We start from the raw sequence: 26,016 nt of genomic DNA, 5'->3' as shown, positions 1-26,016 counted from the left end.
GTTCATATATATTAATTTATACCTATACTATTTTTGTAGTGCCTGATGAAGGCCTAAATTAGGCCGAAAACGTTTGCACATGCACATGTATGCACATGTATATTGCCGTGAAAATAAAACCATTCACAGAACAAAGATAACCATCTATTTTGCTGTGATTTTGCATGCTATATAAAAAATATATGCCATAAATGTCTGCTAGGCAGCGGTTCCACTTCCATGACTCTCGATAGATGAGAGTCCAATTCTCCCCAGTTTGCACTCCAACTATAATGAAGACAGCTACATGCATGCATGGACACCTCTCCACTTCACCTACTCCATTCTGGAGTGCCACAGAAAAATCAGAAGACCCCCATTCTGCTAAATATTTGGGTCCCAGAGATGGCCACACCGTGCAACATCAATACTTACCCATTAAGTAACAAATTTAAATCTTCCTTTTTTATCATTAAAAAAACACTAGTGTATTGTCAGCTTTAGATCGTGAAAACCATGACCATAATTAGGACAAAGATTTATTTAATTAGGCATATTCATAAAGTAGTATATTAAATGTGGATAAATTTGCTAACGTGACTGCACACACTTGTCTCCTCTGTAGCAGTTAGACAGTCATGCAGGTCATGATAGGTCAGTTTATGGTCATGGTAGACTGTCTTGAGCTGATGGATTCTTGAATGAATGTTAGGCTTCACTGAAGGTTGATTGCAATGATATTTAATTTAGGATCAGGTACTGGAGTAAAGATTGTGATTATAAAGCCCCAAATGTATTCTAACTGTGCCATAATTACATGCAAGAAGGCTACACTGGCTCTGAAGGCTCATTATTAGTAATTTCATCCATGGGCAGCTCAGTACTGGTGTGAGGATTGTTTGAGCTTGGATTATTCTGTTTTGTAGATATTACAACTTGAAGTTCGGATGAGACTGTAATGCAGCTGGTGTGGACCCACTGTGTCACTGAATGGATTTGACTTAGGACTATTCCTAAGGGTGTTATTTAAGTTATCCCCTGGTTTTCACCCCTTTAACCCTATAAAGGGATCTGGTCTTCACTATAGGGGAACCAAGAGGTCGTTACCTCCATTTGGTGATAACTGATACAGGCAAAAAACTATTTAGCAAGAAGCGGACAGACAACAGCATGGGCAGTGGACAAGCCGAAGTAAGGACAGGTGGAGTCCATACAGTATGGTAGTTAGGCAATACAATATGTCAATGCTGGTGGCACAGGGTCAATACGGAGATCAGGCAGGGGTCAGGGCAGGGAACACAGGGTCAATCAAGTAAACAGGCAGAGGTCAGGCACAGGAATTCAGAATTATACTATAGCGGACCTTTGCAGTACGAGACACGCTAGAAACCTACAGCTCAGGCAACTACCCATAAGGGGCAAAGCACCCTATATACCACTGGGAATGCTGCAGTTGGATGGGGACAGATTACTCCTTTATGATCTAGAAAGAGCGTTGACGCCTCAAAGGGGTTGGCCCATCTCAGACTTTGATATCATATTGTTAGGATATGCCATAAAAGTCATATAGGTGAGGGTTTTATCTCTGGAACCCACTGGTATCTCCAGAAGGGGCCCCTAAAGTGAATGACAGCACACCACGCATGCATAGGTGCTCTCCATTTACTGCTATGGGAGTTCCAAAAATAGCACACTTGGCTATTTTCATAAGTCCTATGGCAGTGAATGGAGAGCTCATAAACCATGCATACCCGCCTTTCCATTCACCTCTATGGGACTCCCAGAAATAGAGCCCGCATTTTCGGAATTCTCTTAGTGGTGAATGGAGCGTAGCCACATTTGTGTGAAATGCTCTCCTTCACTTTGTGGGGCACTTTCTGGAGATATGAGATCCTAGTGATATGCCATCAATGTCTGAGATAAGACAAACCCTTTAAGGGAGACCGCAGAATCACAAAGACTATGGTTCCCATAAATTCATGTATTCAATTTTTTGGATTCTGAGATGCAGAACTACTAGATACACTAAATAATGAACATTTTCTTATCTTACAGTGTCTGAAGTACATGGAGAAATCATTGCTGCAGGATTGCTGAGGAGGCTTAACAGCTGGGCCCCTCTCCACTGCTCTGCTGACTGAGACCTCCGACAGAATAAGAAGTGCAGGGACATCAAGGCATCAGTAACCGTCTATAGAAGAAAAGAACAAACAGCAAGACATAATAAAAACGTACTATAGAAAGATACAGCATATAGGATCTTCTGTGGATATACCTCAGAAATCATATGTACTACATGATAGTTATGTATCATAAACATTTACTAATCACTTTATACTTAAAGGGATTGGCCACTTTTTGGCTACCTGTTACCAATGTGTATGGAAGATGACAATATGGCACTTACTAATATAGCCTTTGTTGAAATTATGTGCCATTTTCCATATTCCATAAGGTATGTCCCCTTGTGTATTAGATCTTTTGTTCTGTCTCACAGAGGTCCTGTCCATAAGATGGCAGGGGCAGTGTATTTGAATAGAGGGGACCTCACATGGAGAAGATTTGCCTGGTCATATGACCTTCCATCTGCAGCCATTTTATGAACAAAACTTGGCAAACAAGGGGGCATGGCTTAAGAAATATAGAAAGGTTATATTAGTAAGTGCCATATAGTCATGTTTCAAACACAATGATTAACAGTAACCAAAAAGTGGCCAACTCCTTTAAAGCAGAATTAAAAAAAATAATATGTTACTTATTAAAGTTTGTGTAATAATCTATCCCTGGTTATGTGGCAGTATTGTTGTTTCTAGGTTTTAGTTAAGGTAAATGGAAGTCTTTCACACGAGAGGAGAAAGACGTATAGAAGGCTTAAGTATTATTTATACACCCATATCATGCTGTTATGGTCAACAGGATGCAATCATGACAAATTCTTTGTGGAATGACAAGTCTAATTTATAGGATTAGGCAGTGTTTCAATCATCTAGAATATACTTTTATAGTAAAATATTACCTTGTTTTATTAATTTAAAGGAAAACAGCAAATCAGCAAATACCATTGACTCCTCCCACCTTAGTATGAGGTCCAAACTCCTCACTCAGCTTCCTCAGGGGGTTATCATACTCCACTAACATCTGACCAAGACGGGCATATGATGGGTCACTGTAAAGCAAAATAAATACTGCAAATCCAGCCACATCAACATAAAATGCATCTGCGAGGCGCAGTATTCTCCCCAACAATTCTGCTCTCTTTTTTCACATCATGAGAGTAAAAACCTCTATGTACCAACTATGGGGGTCATTTACTAACCAGAAATACGCCTATACATAACTCTACATAACTCAGGCGGATCCACTGCTAGCTATAGAGGATATTAAGAACGGCGTCTAAAACTATGGGGTTCATTTACTATACTGAAATATGCCTAAATTAGGTGTATTTCAGGCGCAGATGGCTGAGAAATGGTTAGCCCCACTCCCGGCAGATCTAAAATTGTGGGAACGGGCCGGCAGGCCCATCTCATTCATCATTATCTATGCCTGGTTTAGGCGTAGAAAATGGTCTAAATGTAAGACAGCTCGGAAGTTGTTGAATATTCAGAACTGGCGCTGGATGTGCCGACGTTATAGAGAGGCTTGCGCCTCTTCATAACTTTGGAGGATCAACCGCCAGCACAGAGCCATTATTAACACCTGTGTCTAAAACGCTGGTCTTAATAAATGTTCCCCTATGAATGTTAAATACTGGGAAAATCAAATTACTGACATATAGAGCATTTCAATCAAGGGTAACAAGAAATTTTTAAATAAATATCATTATTTTAAAATTTTGTATAAAAGAAACTTGAAAATAATAAACAAAAAGTGATAGTAAATTGCTATATACAATCATAGTCTCCAAAATACTGTCCACATCTGCGTCAGGCATTCTGGTATTCTCTTCTGGCAGAGGAACAGAATACCGTAATGGGGTCCGCCAGGTTTCCGGCATGAATACCAGCTGGCAGCGTTTTTTTGGTCTGGCAGAATTCATGATAGAAACCAAGCAGACCCCATTATAATGAATGGGATCTGTTGGGTCCTGACGGAGTCTGGCTATGACAGATACAGCAATTCCAGTATTCTGTTGCTCTGCCGGAAAAGAATACCGGAATGCCTGCTGCAGATGTGAAAGTAGCCCTAATGTGACATTAAACCATTATGGAAAAAATACCACAGTCCTGACAGAGGCCAGAGGTGAACAGTCACACATGGCGTATGAAGAACATTAATAGGGAAATATAAAATACTATTCCTTTATACCAGGGATGGCCAACATGAGACTCTCCAGCTTTTGCTAAACTACAACTCCCAGCATGCCCAGACTGCCTACAGCTATCAGTCTACAGAAGGGCATGGTGGGAGTTGTAGTTTTAAAACAGCTGGAGAGCCTCAGGTTGGCCATGCCTGCTTTATACTGTGCCACCTACCTTTGGCCTTGTAGCATTTCAAAAGCACAGTTGTATAGAGCAATAAGTGTTTTTCTGTCTTCAATCCGAGACATTAGAAGAATTACAGAGAAGTATGTCACTATCAGGTCTAGATAATTCTTTGTAAAGATGTAATTTATATTCTGCAAGATCATGAGAAAAAAAAATCAGTGCAAAACTAATGGTTACCGCAATATACAGTAGTATAGAAAAGTGTTCACTCTCACAATTACTGCAACTAACTGACAAATCCACGTCTAGAGAGGCATGGGTACTCTAGCTGTCACAACATGAAGTCTCCTTATGGCACCGTATTGTCTACTAGAAGCCAGTCATATACCGTACACATCTCTGAAGTGTGACTGGCTTGACTTTGGCTGCATCTAAAGTCAGCATTAAACATTCAAGCAACAAAAATATAAAGAATGAAATGGTGCGCAAATTAAAACGTGAGCTGTTATGATATAAAGTTTGTGTGCAGCAGCTTGAGTTGTGATTTAAGAACTTTAGAACATTAAGCAGCAATTGCAGCCATTTCGGATATTCACACAGCATGACTTGGTGTTGATCATACACTGTGAATTTTACCTGCACCCCGCAGTTCCATCAATGCAGCTTGATTCCCTTGCATGCCAGGAAAAGCGACAAATACTCTCAGCTCCATTTTAGAAAATTAGATCATTATTTTAAATTAGGAGCTCTTATATAATCATCCTTAATGGTGCTGCTTATGAAAAACTAGAAAACTTGTACTTACGATGTCAAAATAACACTGGCAAGCATCCATTGTATTCAGCATCTCATATACATGGTCCTGCAGGTAGAGAACAATTAGTATTAGGGTACCTGCACATGGTGCAGACTTGTATGCAGAAAATCACATTAAATCTGCACCAAAACTGCACAAAAAAGCACATAAATCCACACTATTTTTCACAGTTTCGGTGCAGTTTTTATTAAGTTTTTGTTGCAGATTTTGGTGCACATTTTCTGTTTATATTAACAACCCCATTTAAGTCTATGGAGAAAACGTCTCTACAGAAGGTGCGATATTCATTGGGTGATCTGTGGCACCCTTACATGGGCCTATTATCGGGAACGAGTGTTTGTACTTATGTTCGCTTCCGATAATCGGCCCGAAAATTGTGTGGTATGAATCCGCCATTAGACTGCAACTTCAAACCTCAACATTATCTTCATTATCATTATTATTTAAATTCTAATCTTCACACTGAACACGTAAAGGCTATCTTCAAATAAAATAAAAAAACAATAATGTTAAGGAAGAGTTTGATGAAAAGAATATGAGTTCATCATCTAAAGGAACCAATTTTTAAATATCTTATTAGAGAATTCTTAGCTAAAAGACTTGGTCTCGCAGTCGGGACGCTTATCTATAAGACTAAGTGGATGCTGACTACCGAGAACGTCTCTTGCTCTGGAGGACCCTGCACCTCTGTGCGTTACAAGGAGAGCCCATTGATTGTAATGCCACTTATGTAATGCTCCATTTCTCCTGACCGTTGACAGCCTATACAGCAGTAATCAAAGCAAAAGGTGGCTACTTTAAAGAACCTAGAATATGACATATTTTCAGTTGTTTCAAACTTGTTTGTTATGTATATAATTCCACATGTGTTAATTCATAGTTTTGATGCCTTCAGTGTGAATCTACAATTTTCATAGTCATGAAAATAAAGAAAACTCTTTGAATGAGAAGGTGTGTCCAAACTTTTGGTCTGTACTGTAATTGTGGCACTGGGTGGCCAGAACACACTTAAATTGAACAAGGTGCTCGGCGGCACCAAAAACTGTGTAACCAGGTGGTCCTACAGCTCCGATGAAATGCTCCTTGGTGCAACGATTGCCTCACCAGTGTTAGATGATGTCTATACACAGAGGCTGAAACAGTTGCTGAAACAGGGTTAGGGATACTAGGCTAGCTCGCCCTAATGATTAGTGTTGATCACGAATATTCGAATTGCAAATTTTAATCGCGAATATTGGCACTTCGAGAGTATTCAATTTTTTTTTAAATACCAGTTCAGGCGAATTTTATGCGAATTTTCGCAATCAAGAAAATAATGCCTGGAGATCATGAATTCGCGAATTTTTGAATATATGGCGAATATTCGCCAAAATATTCGCAAAATATCGCGAATTCGAATATTGCCCCTGCTGCTCATCACTACTAATGATGCCCTACAGGGACCTACACTGGCCTAGGTGACCCGATCACGGACCCCCGTGACCAGGCACAATCAGGAACCTAACCCTGGAATTGATGCGCCCTAGTGAGCCCTCTCCTGCCTAGTCCCACTCCCTACATGCATGTTTTGCTTAAAGATGAGTATAAAGCTCATCAGGGGAAACACAAGGGAGCTTGGGCTATCTGGCTGAGCGGGGCACACAGACAATGATACTGGCCGTGTCCCCTGGACAGCAAGGTAATATGTCCACGATCCTGGTGTGGCTTCAAATGGACATACTGGCAGTATAGAAGGAAGAGGACCACTGATAATCGACCCCCCTCCTCCTACCAAAATTACTAGTGCATGGACCTGATGTAGTTATATGGGTTCAGAATATTGATGGTCTATCCTCAGGATAGGCCACCAATATCAGATCATTGAGGGGTCTGACTCCTGACATCCATGTCGATCAGCCATTTGAAGGGGCCACAATGCTTATGCAAGCATTGTTGCCTCTTCATTGTTTACATCAGTCCATCTACCTGCAGGCTGTCTACTTATAGGCAGTCATGCAGGAAATTGTAGTTTCATTACATTCAAGTGAGCTCATACCTTATTCTCCATGTTATTACTATAGTTCAGCCTACGTTTGCACAACTCAAAAAAGCGAGCACCCATTTGTCTTCTGGCCAGAGCAGTTTTAGACAGTGTCGTTTTCTCTTTTCTAAAACCAACAGTTGCACTTACATACAATTGATACTGATTTTAACTGAGCTACAAACTAACTAAGGTCATTTTGTGCAAGCCTAGGGGATGTGATATTGCATGATTTCAGCTCCTGAGAAAAATTCTGCTAAGGCAGTTGGCAATTAGACTATATTGTAGTAATGTGCAAATGCTGATAGAGACATATCAAAAGTTTTGATCAGTCGAGGTCGGAGTGATGAGACCCCCACTGATTGCTAGAACACGGAGAGAGAGAAGCGCTCGCATATCATGCTCTCTCTCCTCCTTGTGTCCATCTTGATTCTGTCAGTGAGGACAGTGTGATTTGCAAATGCATCTCTCTCCTTGTTCTAGTGATCAGTGGGGGTCTCAGCACTTAGGTCCTCATCAGTGAAAATCTTCGATATGTATTGGTGGCATATCAAAAGAAGGGTGTTGAGTTAACCACTTAAGGACCACAGGTTTATACCCCCCTAAAGACCAGGCCCTTTTTTACAAATCGGCACTCCACAACTTTAGCGGTTTATTGCTCGGTCATGCAACTTACCACCCAAATGAATTTTACCTCCTTTTCTTCTCACTAATAGAGCTTTCATTTGGTGGTATTTCATTGCTGCTGACATTTTTACTTTTTTTGTTATTAATCGAAATTTAACGATTTTTTTGCAAAAAAATGACATTTTTCACTTTCAGTTGTAAAATTTTGCAAAAAAAACGAGATCCATATATAAATTTTGCTCTAAATTTATTGTTCTACATGTCTTTGATAAAAAAAAAAATGTTTGGGTAAAAAAAAATGGTTTGGGTAAAAGTTATAGCGTTTACAAACTATGGTACAAAAATGTGAATTTCCGCTTTTTGAAGCAGCTCTGACTTTCTGAGCACCTGTCATGTTTCCTGAGGTTCTACAATGGCCAGACAGTACAAACACCCCACAAATGACCCCATTTCGGAAAGTAGACACCCTAAGGTATTCGCTGATGGGCATAGTGAGTTCATAGAACTTTTTATTTTTTGTCACAAGTTAGCGGAAAATGATGATTTTTTTTTTTTTTTTCTTACAAAGTCTCATATTCCACTAACTTGTGACAAAAAATATAAAGTTCTATGAACTCACTATGCCCATCAGGAAATACCTTGGGGTCTCTTCTTTCCAAAATGGGGTCACTTGTTGGGTAGTTCTACTGCCCTGGCATTCTAGGGGCCCAAATGTGTGGTAAGGAGTTTGAAATCAAATTCTGTAAAAAATGACCAGTAAAATCCGAAAGGTGCTCTTTGGAATATGGGCCCCTTTGCACACCTAGGCTGCAAAAAAGTGTCACACATCTGGTATCTCCGTATTCAGGAGAAGTTGAGGAATGTGTTTTGGGGTGTCTTTTTACATATACCCATGCTGGGTGAGATAAATATCTTGGTCAAATGCCAACTTTGTATAAAAAAATGGGAAAAGTTGTCATTTGCCAAGATATTTCTCTCACCCAGCATGGGTATATGTAAAATGACACCCCAAAACACATTCCCCAACTTCTCCTGAGTACGGAGATACCAGATGTGTGACACTTTTTTGCAGCCTAGGTGGGCAAAGGGGCCCACATTCCAAAGAGCACCTTTCGGATTTCACTGGTTATTTTTTACAGAATTTGATTTCAAACTCCTTACCACACATTTGGGCCCCTAGAATGCCAGGGTAGTATAACTACCCCACAAGTGACCCCATTTTGGAAAGAAGAGACCCCAAGGTATTCGCTGATGGGCATAGTGAGTTCATGGAAGTTTTTATTTTTTGTCACAAGTTAGTGGAATATGAGACTTTGTATGAAAAAAAAAAAAAAAAAAAATCATCATTTTCCACTAACTTGTGACAAAAAATAAAAAATTCTAGGAACTCGCCATGCCCCTCACGGAATACCTTGGGGTGTCTTCTTTCCAAAATGGGGTCACTTGTGGGGTAGTTATACTGCCCTGGCATTTTACAGGGGCCCTAATGTGTGGTAAGTAGGTAAATGACCTGTGAAATCCGAAAGGTGCTCTTTGGAATATGGGCCCCTTTGCCCACCTAGGCTGCAAAAAAGTGTCACACATGTGGTATCTCCGTACTCGGGAGAAGTTGGTGAATGTGTTTTGCGGTGTCATTTTACATATACCCATGCTGGGTGAGAGAAATATCTTGGCAAAAGACAACTTTTCCCATTTTTTTATACAAAGTTGGCATTTGACCAAGATATTTCTCTCACCCAGCATGGGTATATGTAAAATGACACCCCAAAACACATTCCCCAACTTCTCCTGAGTACGGCGATACCAGATGTGTGACACTTTTTTGCAGCCTAGATGCGCAAAGGTGCCCAAATTCCTTTTAGGAGGGCATTTTTAGACATTTGGATACCAGACTTCTTCTCATGCTTTGGGGCCCCTAGAATGCCAGGGCAGTATAAATACCCCACATGTGACCCCATTTTGGAAAGAAGACACCCCAAGGTATTCAATGAGGGGCATGGCGAGTTCATAGAAATTTAGTTTTTTGGCACAAGTTAGCGGAAATTGATATTTTTTATTTTTTTCTCACAAAGTCTCCCTTTCCGCTAACTTGGGACAAAAATTTCAATCTTTCATGGACTCAATATGCCCCTCACGGAATATCTGGGGGTGTCTTCTTTCCGAAATGGGGTCACATGTGGGGTATTTATACTGCCCTGGCATTCTAGGGGCCCTAAAGCGTGAGAAGAAGTCTAGAATATAAATGTCTAAAAAATTTTACGCATTTGGATTCCGTGAGGGGTATGGTGAGTTCATGTGAGATTTTATTTTTTGACACAAGTTAGTGGAATATGAGACTTTGTAAGAAAAAATAAATATAAATTCCGCTAAGTTGGGCCAAAAAAATGTCTGAATGGAGCCTTACAGAGGGGTGATCAATGACAGGGGGGTGATCAATGACAGGGGGGTGATCAGGGAGTCTATATGGGGTGATCACCCCCCTGTCATTGATCACCCCCCTATAAGGCTCCATTCAGATGTCCGTATGTGTTTTGCGGATCCGATCCATGTATCCGTGGATCCGTAAAAATCATACAGACATCTGAATGCAGCCTGACAGGGGGGGTGATCAATGACAGGGGGGTGATCAGGGAGTCTATATGGGGTGATCACCCCCCCTGGAAGACTCCAGGGAGACGCCTGTATGTGTTTTGCGGATCCGATCCATCTATCAGTGGATCCGTAAAAATCATGCGGACGTCTGAATGGAGCTTTACAGGGGGGTGATCAATGACAGGGGGGTAATCAATGACAGGGGGGTGATCAGGGAGTCTATATGGGGTGATCACCACAGTCATTGATCATGCCCCTGTAAGGCTCCATTCAGATGTCCGTATGTGTTTTGCGGATCTGATCCATGTATCCGTGGATCCGTAAAAATCATACGGACATCTGAATGCAGCCTGACAGGGGGGGTGATCAATGACAGGGGGGTGATCAGGGAGTCTATATGGGGTGATCACCCCCCCTGGAAGGCTCCAGGGAGACGCCTGTATGTGTTTTGCGGATCCGATCCATCTATCAGTGGATCCGTAAAAATCATGCGGACGTCTGAATGGAGCTTTACAGGGGTGTGATCAATGACAGGGGGTGATCAGGGAGTCTATATGGGGTGATCACCACAGTCATTGATCACGCCCCTGTAAGGCTCCATTCAGACGTCCGTGTGCGTTTTGCGGATCCGATCCATCTATTAGTGGATCCGTAAAAATCATACGGACATCTGAATGCAGCCTGACAGGGGGGGTGATCAATGACAGGGGGGTGATCAGGGAGTCTATATGGGGTGATCACCCCCCCTGGAAGGCTCCAGGGAGACGCCTGTATGTGTTTTGCGGATCCGATCCATCTATCAGTGGATCCGTAAAAATCATGCGGACATCTGAATGGAGCTTTACAGGGGGTTGATCAATGACAGGGGGGTGATCAGGGAGTCTATATGGGGTGATCACCACAGTCATTGATCACGCCCCTGTAAGGCTCCATTCAGACGTCTGTATGCGTTTTGCGGATCCGATCCATCTATCAGTGGATCCGTAAAAATCATGCGGACATCTGAATGGAGCTTTACAGGGGGGTGATCAATGACAGGGGGGTGATCAGGGAGTCTATATGGGGTGATCACCACAGTCATTGATCACGCCCCTGTAAGGCTCCATTCAGACGTCCGTATGCGTTTTGCGGATCCGATCCATCTATCAGTGGATCCGTAAAAATCATGCGGACATCTGAATGGAGCTTTACAGGGGTGTGATCAATGACAGGGGGGTAATCAATGACAGGGGAGTGATCAGGGAGTCTATATGGGGTGATCAGGGGTGATCAGGGGGTAATAAGGGGTTAATAAGTGACAGGGGGGGTGTAGTGTAGTGTAGTGTAGTGGTGCTTGGTGGGACTTTACTGAGCTACCTGTGTCCTCTGGTGGTCGATCCAAACAAAGGGGACCACCAGAGGACCAGGTAGCAGGTATATTAGACGCTGTTATCAAAACAGCGTCTAATATACCTGTTAGGGGTTAAAAAAAACACATCTCCAGCCTGCCAGCGAACGATCGCCGCTGGCAGGCTGGAGATCAACTCTCTTACCTTCCGTTCCTGTGAGCGCGCGCGCCTGTGTGCGCGCGTTCACAGGAAATCTCGGCTCACGCGAGATGACGCCAATCGGCGTTAGTGTGACCTGGGAGCGCCGCAGAAATGACGCCTTTCGGCGTTAGCGTCACGGTAAGTGGTTAAACATAGTATCCGACCTGCAGGCAGCATGTTATAGAGAAGGAGGAGCTGAACAGATTGATATATAGTTTTGTGGGAAAAGAGTCAGTAAAACGATGTATCAATTTAAACCTCTGCTCTTTCTATGTTTAGGAGTCCAGTGGGCAGTCCTACTTTATGCTCTTCTGTGTGACTGTGCAGACACGGATAGGAGTGGTCTGCTCCTCCTGCTCTATACCATGCAGCCTGCAGATGGCACACCACCCAATGTGACTAGTTCTTTTTAATAAGGTGTGGCATTACAAATAGGGTAGATTTTTATTTTATGTTTATTCTTAACAGGGATAGTATCACTTTTCTTTGTGGGTCATTTTTGGGTTTGTGTTTGTATGCTGCAACACAAAGCACAACCTATGGACAGTGGAGCTGTTTCTAAAAGTAAACAACAGACCATTTCCCAATGTCATATAACCCCTTTCTTGTACAACCAAAACAAGCAAACTGAGAAGTAAGGAATATAAACAAACATTTTCTGCCGATATTATTATAAAGAGGAAACAACTTAACAAAAATTTTTTTGAATTGTTGAGAAATACTAATAATGATCCATAAATATACTGCATGTCGGGAAGGTATGATGTGGCCAAGCAGAACGTTATGCCGTAAACACAAATAAATATTACTCCAAAGCAGAACTTTTTTTTTTTTTTTTTTTTTTTTTAAAGCCCCCATGTACATATCAGTCAGTACTTACCCTAAATTCCATCACATCCAAAAATGTCACATAATAACCAGTCAAGTATTTCACAATCTCAACTTTATCTTTGTGCACCGGTCCAAGATGTTGCTGGATTCAGGAAAGAAAACAGAGCTATAAATTATTATTGCTTACAGACAATTAGAAAGCAATGCACACATTCACACTAGTGTTATCTAGTGCTGTAATTGCTATTTCTATCATTATTCTAACCGATAATACAAAGGTATTCCTTACAGAGGACATGCTACCACTCCTGATACAGATACTGTATACTGCAAACTCTGACACTGTTCAATCAGTGCTGATAGTATCAGACCATGTAGTGACACACCGCTTTCACAAGTGGAATAGTAACACCCGATTGTCAGTTTGTTCATAAACCTCTAACAGGAATAACAGAGGGATAGCTTAATGTAGAGTTCTAAGAAACAATGTCACACAAATGCTATTTCATGGGGTATACAAGGCAGCATTTATTAAGACAGGTATATCAGGAGAGGTGACAGGTCCTCTTGATGTCTATTGTACTAGTTACAAAGTACTGTATATTTATCTGCATAAGATGAAACATGAATCATTTTCCATGGTGACAACAGTCCATGCATACCTGCCAACAGGCCCATGAATCAGAAAATAGATTTTTTTAAAACTTGCATGCCAACAAAGTTGTCATCAGAAGCATCTTGGCCCCATATAGTCAAATAGTCAGGGCCCTCAAACTCCACACTATGCCCATTTTGTACCATATGGAGTGCATTTTATCGGCATCTAAATAAGGCTGGGGTAAGAAGGGTAATATGATTTTATGTAGCCCCTTAGATGTATGCCACATATTTAGTGCGTCCATGGAGAAGGGGAACAAAATACTAATTTGGGTCTGTGGATGTGGATTTAAAAACATGTGGATTTAAAAAACACTACGGTGGGTACCAGGTTTGTAGATCACTGCCTATTAATATGACCCATCAATTTTATATGTAAAACTTCAAAGCCCCCATGCAGCAATTGGAGGGTGGTGGGTGTGTGGAAGCCTGTAGGTTCGTTTGGGTCCCGGAAATCAGCACCATCTGTATTGTCCTGATGGTGGCACTGACTGTGGGGAACTGATTTTTTTTTTTACTTTAAAGAGAACCTGTCACCATGAAAATGTAATGCGATCTACAGGGAACATGTTATAGAGCAGGAGGAGTTGAGCATACTTATATATAGTTTTATTAGAAAAGATTATTCAAAGCTTGTAATTTATTCATTTCTCTCAAGTCTTTCTATGCTTAGGAGTCATGTGGGTGGTCTTTTCAGTGAGTGACAGCTAACTGCATGCCTAAACATACAGGAAAGGCTGTCAGTCAGTGAGTAGGACCACCCACATGACTCCTAAGCACAGAAAAAGCAGAGGTTTGAATATATCATTTACAAGTCTGGTTGAATCTTTTCCCATAAAACTATATATCCATCTGCTCAGCTCCTTCTGCTCTATGACATGCTGCAGATAGAACTGCATTGCCATGGTGACAGGTTTCCTTTAAGAAAAGTCCTTCTAGAACTTCATAAGAGAATTCTGATGGTTTATCCTTGGGATTCATACAGCTCGGTCTTGTGTTTGTTTTCTTTCTCTTTCATGACTACTATGGCATGTTTTGGGCATTTAAACAGTATATGTGAAATTAAGATCAGAGCCCTCCATTATTTGTATGGTATATAACATTCATGTAAAGGTGGCTGAGCTTGGGCTAAACTGCAGTACTAGAGAATAGACATTATCACTAGGTAATTACCGTGCTGCTGCGAACATCAATGTTTGGAAACTTCTTGCTGATGTATTTTATAGAAGATTCCATTGATTTATCTGTGAAAAATGGAGGTTTTGTCTTGGCATCTGAGCATGTCTGTAAAAGATACAAAACATTTATGTTCAATAAATAAAAACATATGGATTTATATGGAGAGGTGGTTAAAATCTTCACCAGCAGTGCAGTATAACATGACAAATTATATCAAATAATAGTTTCAAAATTAAAATAGCCTTTTCTACCCCAAGCAGCAAATTTGTTGTTTTATTACACTGATGAACATAAAATTAGGGGAGTCTCCATCCCCTTTCCTGAACTTTTAGGCTAGGTCTAGACGACGACATGTGTCACGTGACAATAAGTTGACACATAGGGCACAACTACACTGCAACATTTGTCACACAACATTTTGTCGCACCAATGTTGCACGACAATTTTTATAATGGCAGTCTATGGTGTCGCACTGCGACATGCAACATGCTGCGACTGAGACGTGACAATCGCAGAAAAATCCATCTCAAATAGATTTTTTGCGACTGTCGCAGTCGCATGTCGCAGTGCGACACCATAGACTACAATTATAAAAATTGTAGCGCGGCATTGGTGCGACAAAATGTCGCGCGACAAATGTTGTCGTGTAGACCTAGCCTTATCAACACTCTAAGTTGTAAATACACACCTGCATTAGAAAATCTGTGCTAGGAAGCCATAATGTGACATAGCCAGAACCAAGAAAACCGCAATAAGCCTGCACCTCCAATTATATAAAATACAAAATGCTATTTTATTGTTAAGGAAAAACACACAAACATTTTAAAAATTGTATACAATAGAAATTGTGCCGGTATAAATAAGACCAGGCACGGACAAAAAGTTCACCATAGTCCATAAATAAGGACCAAGCATGTGAAGTCAGGGACGGTACAAAATCAAATAACAGAAATATAATGATAAAGCGACATCAATGAATATAAAACAAATACCTGCAAATGAAATAAGCCCCAAGTGAAAAGGCAACCATTGTCAAGAAAACTGCCCCATGCCTATTGCTGTTAATACCCAGCTGTTTCAGGGGTAGCCATCAAGTGTTGAATAAAATGTATATTTTATTTGGACAGAATAGGAATCCACAGTAAAAAAAATAATTAAAAAAATAAAATAAAATTTGAACGGTATCAATGGGTCACTCCACTAGCATCAAGGGTTGTGCAAAATAATCAGATGTTAATATGGACCCCAACATATAGCAAAACATTATACTATGGTAAACTGCATTACTCATGTAACAATATAAAACATGTCAACAATGTAACAAAAAGTTACCAAAATCTCTGAACGTTGATGCTCAGATGCATCTTTAAGTAGATTTCTACAGGTTATTATTGAATATGATGGTTATTGTGTTATAATGCTAATCAAACATAATTTAACATTATACCTAAGAAAGGTACAGTTCCATTATATATATTGGTTCCAAATTCCTATATAAAGGATGCTAAAGAATTGGTAAGAGCCATGGACAGAATCAATTGTACCCCACTTATATACGGGTGTTCTATGATGTCGTTTTATTGCATAGTTGCTGTCATGAAAAGGTAGGGAACAGTGCAACCATAAACTCCGCCCGAACCACTGTCCCAACCAGTGTCACACTGGGGTGCCAAGGTGCACCAGAAAAATTCATTCTGGGGGCTCACTGTACAACTACATTAAAGTATTACCTCAGCCTCCCCCATCATAAATTGCACCAACACACATGCTTTTTCAGTAGTAGCCTGCTGCCTAGATGGTGCCTCAGACTGGTCATTTCCTGGAGACCCAGTCAGTTTCCTACTGATGGGCTCCTGCCTTAGACTAGGGCTCTCATAACTATTTGAGTTAGGAACACAGACTCAGGCAGGCAGCAGCAAGATGCTGCAGAATGAATGATGATGGGGGCCCCTACAGTAACATCAAGAATGCGGGTCCCTGGTGAAGGAGGATACCAGCTGGCCTGCCCTTGTGCCTAGAAGTCATCTCAGTCACCTGATGCATCTAAAATAATAGACTGGAAGTTTGTTAAATAATCCACCCAGTTTTACATATGGACATGGGTTAGCTGAGATACTGTACGCTGCCTATCTGTATATAGAGTATATATATAAACCTACAAGAAACAATGGTGCAAATACCCAAAGCACAAACAGCTATAGAGTATATAAATGAATTTACTTTATTGAATGCAATCAAAAATACATATATGGAAGTTAAAAAAATTGAAAAATCCACACAACATTAGGGAAAGACATTCATGTGAGGGACAAACTCAATGCAGACAAGTAAACACAGAGTATAAAGTATATACAGTCCTTATCAAAAGTTTAAGACCACTTGAAAAATGGCAAAAAATCATATTTAGCATGGCTGGATCTTAACAAGGTTCCAAGTAGAGCTTCAACATGCAACAAGAAGAAATGAGAGTGAGACAAAACATTTTTTGAGCATTCAATTTAATGAAAACAACGAATAAACTGAAACAGGCTGTTTTTCAGCTGATCAAAAGTTTAGGACCACATGCCTTTAAAAGGCCAAATCTGTGCAAAGATGTGGATTCATTGTCATTTTCTGTCAGGTAGTCATACGTTGTGATGGCAAAGGCAAAAAAACTCTCCCTTTTTGAACGTGGTCGGGTTGTTGAACTGCATAAGCAGGGTCTCTCACAGCGCGCCATCGCTGCAGAGGTGGGACGCAGTAAGACAGTCATTTGGAATTTCTTAAATTCTAAAATGATCCTGAGGGTTATGGAACAAAAAAGTAAAGTGGAAGACCCAAATAAAATTCATCAGCACTGAGCCGGAGGATCCAATTGGCTGTCTGTCAAGACACTGAACGATCCTCGACCCAAATTACCGGTAAGGCCCTTACTGGTGCTGACTGCAGCCCCATAACCATCAGACGGCATCTGAGACTGAAGGGCTTCAAAAACAAAAAAGTCTTCAAAGACCTCGTCTCCTTGAACGCCACAGAACTGCTCGTTTGGACTTTGCAAGAGAGCACCAAACATGGGACATTCAAAGGTGGAAGAAAGTTTTATTCTCTGATGAGAAAAAATTTAACCTTGATGGTCCTGATGGTTTCCAACATTACTGGCATGACAAGCAGATCCCACCTGAGATGTTTTCTACACGCCACAGTGGAGGGGGCGCCATAATGGTCTGGGGTGCTTTTTCCTTCAGTGGAACAATGGAGCTTCAGGAAGTGCAGGGGCCTCAAACGGCCGCTGGCTATGTCCAGATGTTGCATAGAGCATTCCTCATGACTGAGGGCCCTCATCTATGTGGTAATGACTGGGTTTTTCCAAAGGACAAGGCTACAGTACACAATGCCCGCAGGACAAGGGACTTCTTCCAGGAGAATAACATCACTCCTTTGGCCTATCCTGCGTGTTCCCCTGATCTAAATCCAATTGAGAACCTTTGGGGATGGATGGCAAGGGAAGTTTACAAAAATGGACAACAGTTCCAGACAGTAGATGGCCTTCGTGCGGCCGTCTTCACCACTTGGAGAAATTTTCCCACTCACCTCATGGAAACGCTTGCATCAAGCATGCCGAAATGAATTTTTGAAGTGATAAACAATAACGGCGGAGCTACTCATTACTGAGTTCATGTTTGGAAGTTGGATTTCTGTTTTGGGGGGGTTTAGTTTTTTTTTTGGAGGTGTGGTCCTAAACTTTGGAGCAGCTGAAAAACAGCCTGTTTCAGTTTATTCGTTGTTTTCATTAAATTGAATGCTCAAAAAATGTTTTGTCTCACTCCCATTTCTTCTTGTTGCATGTTGAAGCTCTACTTGGAACCTTGTTAAGATCCAGCCATGCTAAATATGATTTTTTTGCCATTTTTCAAGTGGTCTTAAACTTTTGATCAGGACTGTAGTATAAATATATGGTAGTGAATAGTGATGGATGAACATCGGCCAGGATGTTTTGAGATTTTTTCACACTTTTGTATCCTGTAAAAAAAAGCATATGTTAAAGTAATATTTTTTTTCTACCATGGAACTGTATGGTGAACAGACGCCATGCATCAGTCTGAGGCATCTGTTAACGCATACATTTTTGGTATGCATTAAATGGATGGCAGAAATAGGATTTGAACCCAGCCCTAGTGTCAGAATAAGCACCAGTACACAGAGGAGCAGCGTAGCGGAGAGAGGAGCCCGTCATGTACCTGGTCCTGGTGGTCAGGGATGAGGACTGTGTTTCCCAAGGATAATTTTTCTACTGGGAAATATAGGGCACTGTATAATACACTAGAATCTATATAATTTAAAGCTAAGCCCTACCCCTGAATAATAATACAATTAGGTGGTCATTTATTATATAGAAATACGTCTATGTTAGGCGTATTTCTGAAAAAAATTGTGGTGCAAAGGTCCTTAGCACTGCAATCTGCATATTTTTCCCGCTCCTGCCAGGTCTAAAAAAGGATGGCGTGGGCAGGGAAAGGGATACAGTTATGGCCATCAAGTTATTGGATATCACAGCCATACATTGAACGGATAACACCTCTGTTCAGTGACCGGATAACACCGCCATACCATGACCGGATAAAAGAGTATAAGAGGGCACAGTACAGGGAATGACTAGGGGCACTGCACAGGGTGTGGTAAGAGGGCACAATGCAGGGTATAAGGGGCACAGTATGGAATGAGGGGCACAGTACAGGGTGGGGGGAACAGTCACATGAGCCTGTGACCATAGAAGGTCCTTATGGTGAATGCGGTTCATACGCCACCATAATGAGAGGCAGAGGAGTGAGACAGGGGTGTGATTATGTGGCTAGAGATAAAAAGTTTAACTGTCGGCCAGTACAGGCCCCAAAAATTTGCCAATAGGCATTCACCTGACAGCAAAAAACTTTGGATTCTGTGGCTGGAGGTACATTAGGTGGTCACAGGATAAAAATGTAACTGTCGGCCAGTACTGGCCCCAAAAATTAGGCATTCACCCCACATAAAAAGCCTTTTATGCCTCTGTATATACATAATGCAAGGACCATTTTTTGTTCTCGGGGGCGGCGGATATGTGTAGGCTGACATGAAGAAATTCAATTACACGTGGTAATCACAGGTGTTGAATTCCTTCGAGATCCATGCCTCATTCATTTTAAAAAATGTGAGGTAGTCCACACTGTCATGAGCTAGGCGAGTGCGCTTATCGGTCATGCTGGGTGGCGGCCATTGCTACCTCTTCTTCCTCATCCGATGCAAAGAATGGCTGCGCATCGGTAAGGTCTGGGAATGGATGGGAAAATAATTCCTCTTACTCGAGTGGAGGGGCTGTGGTGGTGTCTTTGGGGGTGCACACAGCAGAGAGTGAGGAGGGTGCAGATACAGAGGATGAGGAGGGTGCAGAACGTAAGCCACTCAACAAACTCTGGTGCACCCTTTGAAGTTATCACACGCGCCTTCTCAAATATACCATTTTGGCTACGGCCTGATGCACCTGCCCGACCCCTACCATCCCTGCGGAATGATCTGCCTCTTCCTCTGCCTGTCATTTTCTAAATGACCCTCTGCCTAAGGCCGCATGCACACGGCCGTTGTGTGGCCGTTCTGTGCATTGGGGACTGCAATTGCGGTCCCCAATGCACAAGCAACATCCATGCAGCGGGCTGGACCTATTCAACTTAAATGGGCCCGTAGTCTGTCATATTTATTTGCGGTGCGAAAAAACGGAAAGAAACACCACGGAAGCCCTCCGTAGTGCTTCCGGTGTTCCGTTCCGTGACTCAGTTCCGCATCTCCGGACTTACATCTCCGGTGGCCGTGGATTGCCGACCCGCTGTTTGTGGCCCGCAATACGGCCATGGCCGCCCAACGGCCGTGTGCATGAGGCCTAAGTCCGTAGAGAAGAGCAGTATTTGTAGAAGAAGGTATATCGCAGCCCTCAATCAGTATTTGGTGGAAAAAGGTATATAGCAATAGCACCCCTCAATCAGTATTTGGCAGAAATAGGTATATAGCACCCCTCAATCAGTATTTGGCGGAAACAGGTATATAGCATCCCTTAATCAGTATTTGGCAGAAACAGGTATATGGCACCCCTCAATCAGTATTTTGTGGAAGCAGCTGTATCGCAGCCCTCAATCAGTATTTCGTGGAAGAAGGTATATAGCAATAGCACCCCTCAATCAGTATTTTGTGGAATAAGGTATATGGCACCCCTCAATCAGTATTTGGCAGAAACAGGTATATAGCACCCTTCAATCGGTATTTGGCGGAAACAGGTATATAGCACCCCTCAATCAGTATTTGGCAGGAAACAGGTATATGGCATCCATAAATCAGTATTTTGTGGAAGCAGGTGTATTGCAGCCCTAAATCAGTATTTGGTGGAAGAAGGTATATATCAATAGCACCCCTCAATAAGTATTTTGTGGAAGAAGGTATATGGCACCCCTGAATCAATATTTGGCAGAAATAGGTATATATCACCCCTCAATCAGTATTTGGCGGAAACAGGAATATAGCACCCCTCAATCAGTAATTGGCGGAAACAGGTATATGGCACTCCTCAATCAGTATTTTGTGGAAGCAGGTGTATTGCAGCCCTCAATCAGTATTTAGTGGAAGAAGGTATATACAACAACATCAAGCCGCCTCGGTGGTGTATAGACATATGAGGGAATATATATTATAAGCAAACTTGAAACACCTTCCCACTAATATAAAATATAGCTTTTATTAATATCCTTAAAAAAATAAGCTAAAATCAAGCTCAGACCCCGTGGGTCATAAATGCAGATGCAAATGGCAAACGTATTATCTCAGAACAATATACTTTTTAGTTTATCTGAGATTACTCACGGTTTGTTGATATAGCCCAATATTGACTGCTTGAAATTTGCAGAGGGAGTCTCTACAGGTAGATACTTCAGGACCTGGATGAAGGTCTCTATAGATGAAAATTCCAAGGTACAGAAGGGGGGCCAGTAAGAGAACAGATGATAAACACCTATCTTCTCCCTATGTGTCCCTCCCTAAACCTCAGCCCAGGGACACCCCTTAATGGTAGGGGTTCCCTGTCCTCGTACCTAGCCTATAAGACCCTACTTAGCCCTATTACTATTGGGATATAGGGCAGACATGGCTATAACGGCCCGCTGAATACATAATGTAAGTGTACCACTAGTAGACTAAACCAATCAATCAATATCCCGACGCAGCGTTTCCCCAGTCAGTGATACAGAGACCGGTGCGTCAGGGGATTGTATATACTTAACTAGAGTCTCACGATATAGACTCTCACATTGGTGCCCATCAATCAGGACCCACTTGGAGACTTGAGCCAGGGTGCAGGCTTCTGGGATGTCAGGTGTCAGGATGTCAGGTGTCTCACAAAATCAGTATTTTGTGGAAGAAGGTATATGGCACTCCTCAATAAGTATTTGGTGGAAACAGGTATATAGCACCCTTCAATCAGTATTTGGCGGAGACAGGTATATAGCACCCCTCAATCAGTATTTGCCAGAAACGGGTATATGGCACCCCTCAATCAGTATTTTATGAAAGCAGGTGTATTGCAGCCCTCAATCAGTATTTGGCGGAAGAAGGTATATAGCAATAGCACCCCTCAATCAGTATTTTGTGGAAGAAGGTATATGGCACCGCTCAATCAGAATTTGGCGGAAACAGGTATATAGCACCACTCAATCAGTATTTGGCGGAAACAGGTATATGGCACCCCTCAATCAGGATTTTGTGGAAGCAGGTGTATCGCAGCCATCAATCAGTATTTGGTGGAAGAAGGTATATAGCAATAGCACCCCTCAATCAGTATTTTGTGGATGAAGGTATATGGCACCCCTCAATCAGTATTTTTTTGCAGAAACAGGTACATAGCACCCCTCAATCAGTATTTGGTGAAAACTGGTATATGGCACCCCTCAATCAGTATTTGGCGTAAACAGGTATATAGCACCCCTCAATCAGGATTTTGTGGAAGAAGGTATATCGCAGCCCTCAAACAGTTTTTTGGGGGGCAACAGGTATATCACACCCGTTGCAATCGCTGTGGTATCGCATCAGAACCACACACAACTGCTGCACAATACAAATACACTATAATATAATTTCTATATTAGAAAGTATAAAATAAGTATATCACACCCCTCTATATCACATCTATCAATAGCACAACTATACCAGTCCTTAAAAGGACTTTTGTGGCCCTATTAGCTAGCGTTTGGTGTCCCTAACTGTCCCTGCTCTAAAATGCAACCTCTCCCTACACTGGCAAAACACATAATGTAAAATGGGTGCCAGATTGGGTTCTGTTATAGGGTTGGGGGTGTGTCCATGTGCTGAAACGTCTCAGTTGGCTGTCCTGTCCCAACTGATGGATGTGTCATGGGTCAAAGTTCAGCGCTATGCAAAAAAATATGGCGTGTGCAAATATCGCCATGTGTTCCCATGTTCGGCGAATGCGTAAAGTTGGCCGCGAAACGACCGCCAGGCGAACCTCAAGGCCATCTCTAGTAGTGAACAAAACCACTAAGGGAGGTGATCACAAAGACGGCTATCCCGAGACCCTCCTCACCCTTCCCCCATGGAAAGGAAGGGAGGGGGAGACAACGGGCAACAATAGCCAAATACCACCCAACCAGGCAGCTGAGTAATATAGTGAATGACTGAACCTGGATGCGTTGTGGGAGATCACTACGCTGCGGCACCCAGGTATGTGGGGACTGCTGCGTGATCATATCCCACAGCTTTGTGCTGTTTCCCTAAGGAGGATGTTGTCCCACTTTGGTTCATCTTGGACTAGTGCTATGTAGGTGCAAGATCTTATAGACCTTCAATGCTGGATATCGCCAGACAAACATGCAAATGGTACCCTTATACACTTGCAACATCTGTCCTCTCGTGAGATTTGGGGTGCCATCTTGCATAATTCTCCTAGGAGCGTGCATCATGTCGGTTTCGCGTGCCGCAGGTGTAATGAGGTAATTACAGGTGCACTTGATTGATTATTTGATTTTATGGGTATATATAGATATTTTTGCCCTCCTAGTTTCTATTCAGCTGACGAAGCTATTGGCGAAGCACAATGGATGAGTGAGGGCTTCTCATAAACACTACCTTATGCTCTTTTTCCTACTAAGCCATCTTATGTGGCTTGTATTGCTGGAATAGTTAATAGTGGTTGCTTTTGCATCACATTCACCATTGGAGCACTGTATTTGCACTTTTTGTACTTCATTGTACTGTGAGATGGGGAAACAGCTCTCCTTGTCTGAACACTGTTTGTGTAGATTAAATTGAATGATCTGGACTGACATTCTGCTGTTTGGCCACAAGATGCCGCTGTTTCCTAAACACAGCTACAGACTGCTTATAATTCCATATTCATGAGAGGTGGAATTACACAGAGCCGGGAAAGGAAGAGAAAGGAAGTAGCCATCTTAGAGGGAGCTGAGACTGAGAAACTGTGTGTCACGGTCACTGTGGGGGGGGGGGGGGGGAGCCACACTGAACACAGGAGGGAAGGGGAACAGTAACTGGGCCTGGAAACTAGGGAAGAAAAAGGTCACCTCTTAGACAACGCTAATACTGGCCCTGACTACCTATCAATGTGAATAGACCTTGAAGGTAGGAATATTCATATGCAGGATACCTAGGCCCTGATTTCTCTATAAGGCCCTGGAATAGGTTTAGGACCAGAGACAACCCATTCCTCCCCAGATAGACGAATGGAAGTCTCTGTATCAGGCCCAGATACAACAACAGGGAATATAACAAATACAAACAAACGCGACACTTTACTTCTGTAGAGATGGAAGAACAGGAACACCAGAGACAACCTCACACCAGCTCAGCCAAACCCAAATGAAGGTATCTGCCGCATAGGCAGAAGGGTGGGGTCAGACTATAAAGGGTAGAAGTGGTGACCACTGAGCAACAGCTGAGAACAGGGAAGTGGTCATTAACCCTATCAACACTGAATCAAGAGAAATCAAGGAGGCTGTTAGATTCCTCCACGCTCAGCCAATCTCCTTGCGGTTCTCCCGGCGGTCGGTTCGCGGTGAACTTTGAGCGTTCGCGATTAGCCGAACATGCGAACATATGGCGATATTCGCGCCCGCCATATTCTTTTACATTGTAAAGAACTTTGACCCATGACACATCCATCAGGTGGTACAGGACAGCCAATTGAAAAGTTTCAGCACATGGACATAAATAGACCTGATCTGGCCGCCCTTTTTACATTCAGTCTTTTGTCAGTGTAGGGAAAGGTTGCCGTGTGAAGCAGGGACAGACTGTTAGGGACAAAAACGCTATCAAATAGGTCCACAAAAGTCCTTTTAAGGACTGGTATAGGTGTACTATTGATAGGTGTGCAGTACAGAGGGGTGTAATACACTTATAATATATTTTCTAACATAGAAAGCATATTATAGTGGATTTGTATTGTGCAGCAGTGGTGGTGAGCGGTTCTGCAGCGATACTGCAGCTACACAGAGTGACAAACGCAATTAGAAGAAATAATTATAACTGGTGTGATATACCAGTTGCCCCCCCAAAAAAATGATAGAAGCGGGGTGTTATATTTACCAATAATATACTTTCTATATAGTGCATTTGGGTACTGCAGCATTTGTTTGCCGTTTTGCTGCGTTCCCTCTGCTACACACAGTGACAAACGGTATTGGAAAAAATAATTATAACTGGTGTGATATACCAGTTGCCCCCCAAAACAACTGATTGAAGCGGGGTGTTATACACCTTCTTCCACAAATACTGCTCTTCTATAGAGACTTTTGAAACAGGGTTATTTTAAAAATGACAGGCAGAGGAAGAGGCAGGCCCTTCCGCAGGGGTGGTAGGGGTCGGGCAGGAGCACCAGACCAGAGCCTAAGTGGGAAGTTGCAGAAGGTGCGTGCGATTACATCAAAGGACGCACCAGACTTGGTTGAGTGGCTCACTCAGCCTTCCGCTTATGCACCCTCCTCATCTTCTCTATCTGCACCCTCTTCACTCTCTGCTGTTTGCACCCCCAAAGACACCACCACCAACACCACCACCACCATATCCCCTCTGCTCGAGTCAGAGGAATTATTTTCCGATCCATCACAAGACATTTCCATTCTTGGCATCGGATCAGGAAGAGGAGGTAGCAACGGCCGCCACCCAGCAGTCTAACGACAGTACCCAGATCAACCCAAGGAGGTTGGTCCCCGCTGTTGCTGCCTACTCCGAGATCTCTAATGTTAGTGGTGGGGAAGGTGACGATGATGACGTGTCGATGGTGTCATATAAACTGGTGGACTCAGAAGCCTTTAAAAAAAAGTGTGGCCATTGGAACAC

General features: G+C 42.3%; 1 protein-coding gene across 1 annotated transcript in view; it reads right to left on the bottom strand.

The window, feature by feature from the left end:
• NCKAP1L (NCK associated protein 1 like) overlaps positions 1–26,016 on the bottom strand; it is a 341,608-nt gene that overhangs the window by 282,888 nt on the left and 32,704 nt on the right. Inside the window, exons 2-7 of the mRNA XM_040425859.1 lie at positions 14,653–14,763; positions 12,872–12,964; positions 5,212–5,268; positions 4,455–4,597; positions 3,055–3,145; positions 2,033–2,170 (exon numbers count right to left, since the gene is read on the bottom strand). Coding sequence (XP_040281793.1) covers positions 2,033–2,170; positions 3,055–3,145; positions 4,455–4,597; positions 5,212–5,268; positions 12,872–12,964; positions 14,653–14,763 — 633 coding nt within the window. The remainder of the gene's footprint in view (positions 1–2,032; positions 2,171–3,054; positions 3,146–4,454; positions 4,598–5,211; positions 5,269–12,871; positions 12,965–14,652; positions 14,764–26,016) is intronic.

This window comes from Bufo bufo, chromosome 3 (assembly GCF_905171765.1).
Source record: "Bufo bufo chromosome 3, aBufBuf1.1, whole genome shotgun sequence".
Lineage (NCBI taxonomy): Eukaryota > Metazoa > Chordata > Amphibia > Anura > Bufonidae > Bufo > Bufo bufo.
This window is presented reverse-complemented; position numbering and strand designations above follow the sequence as displayed.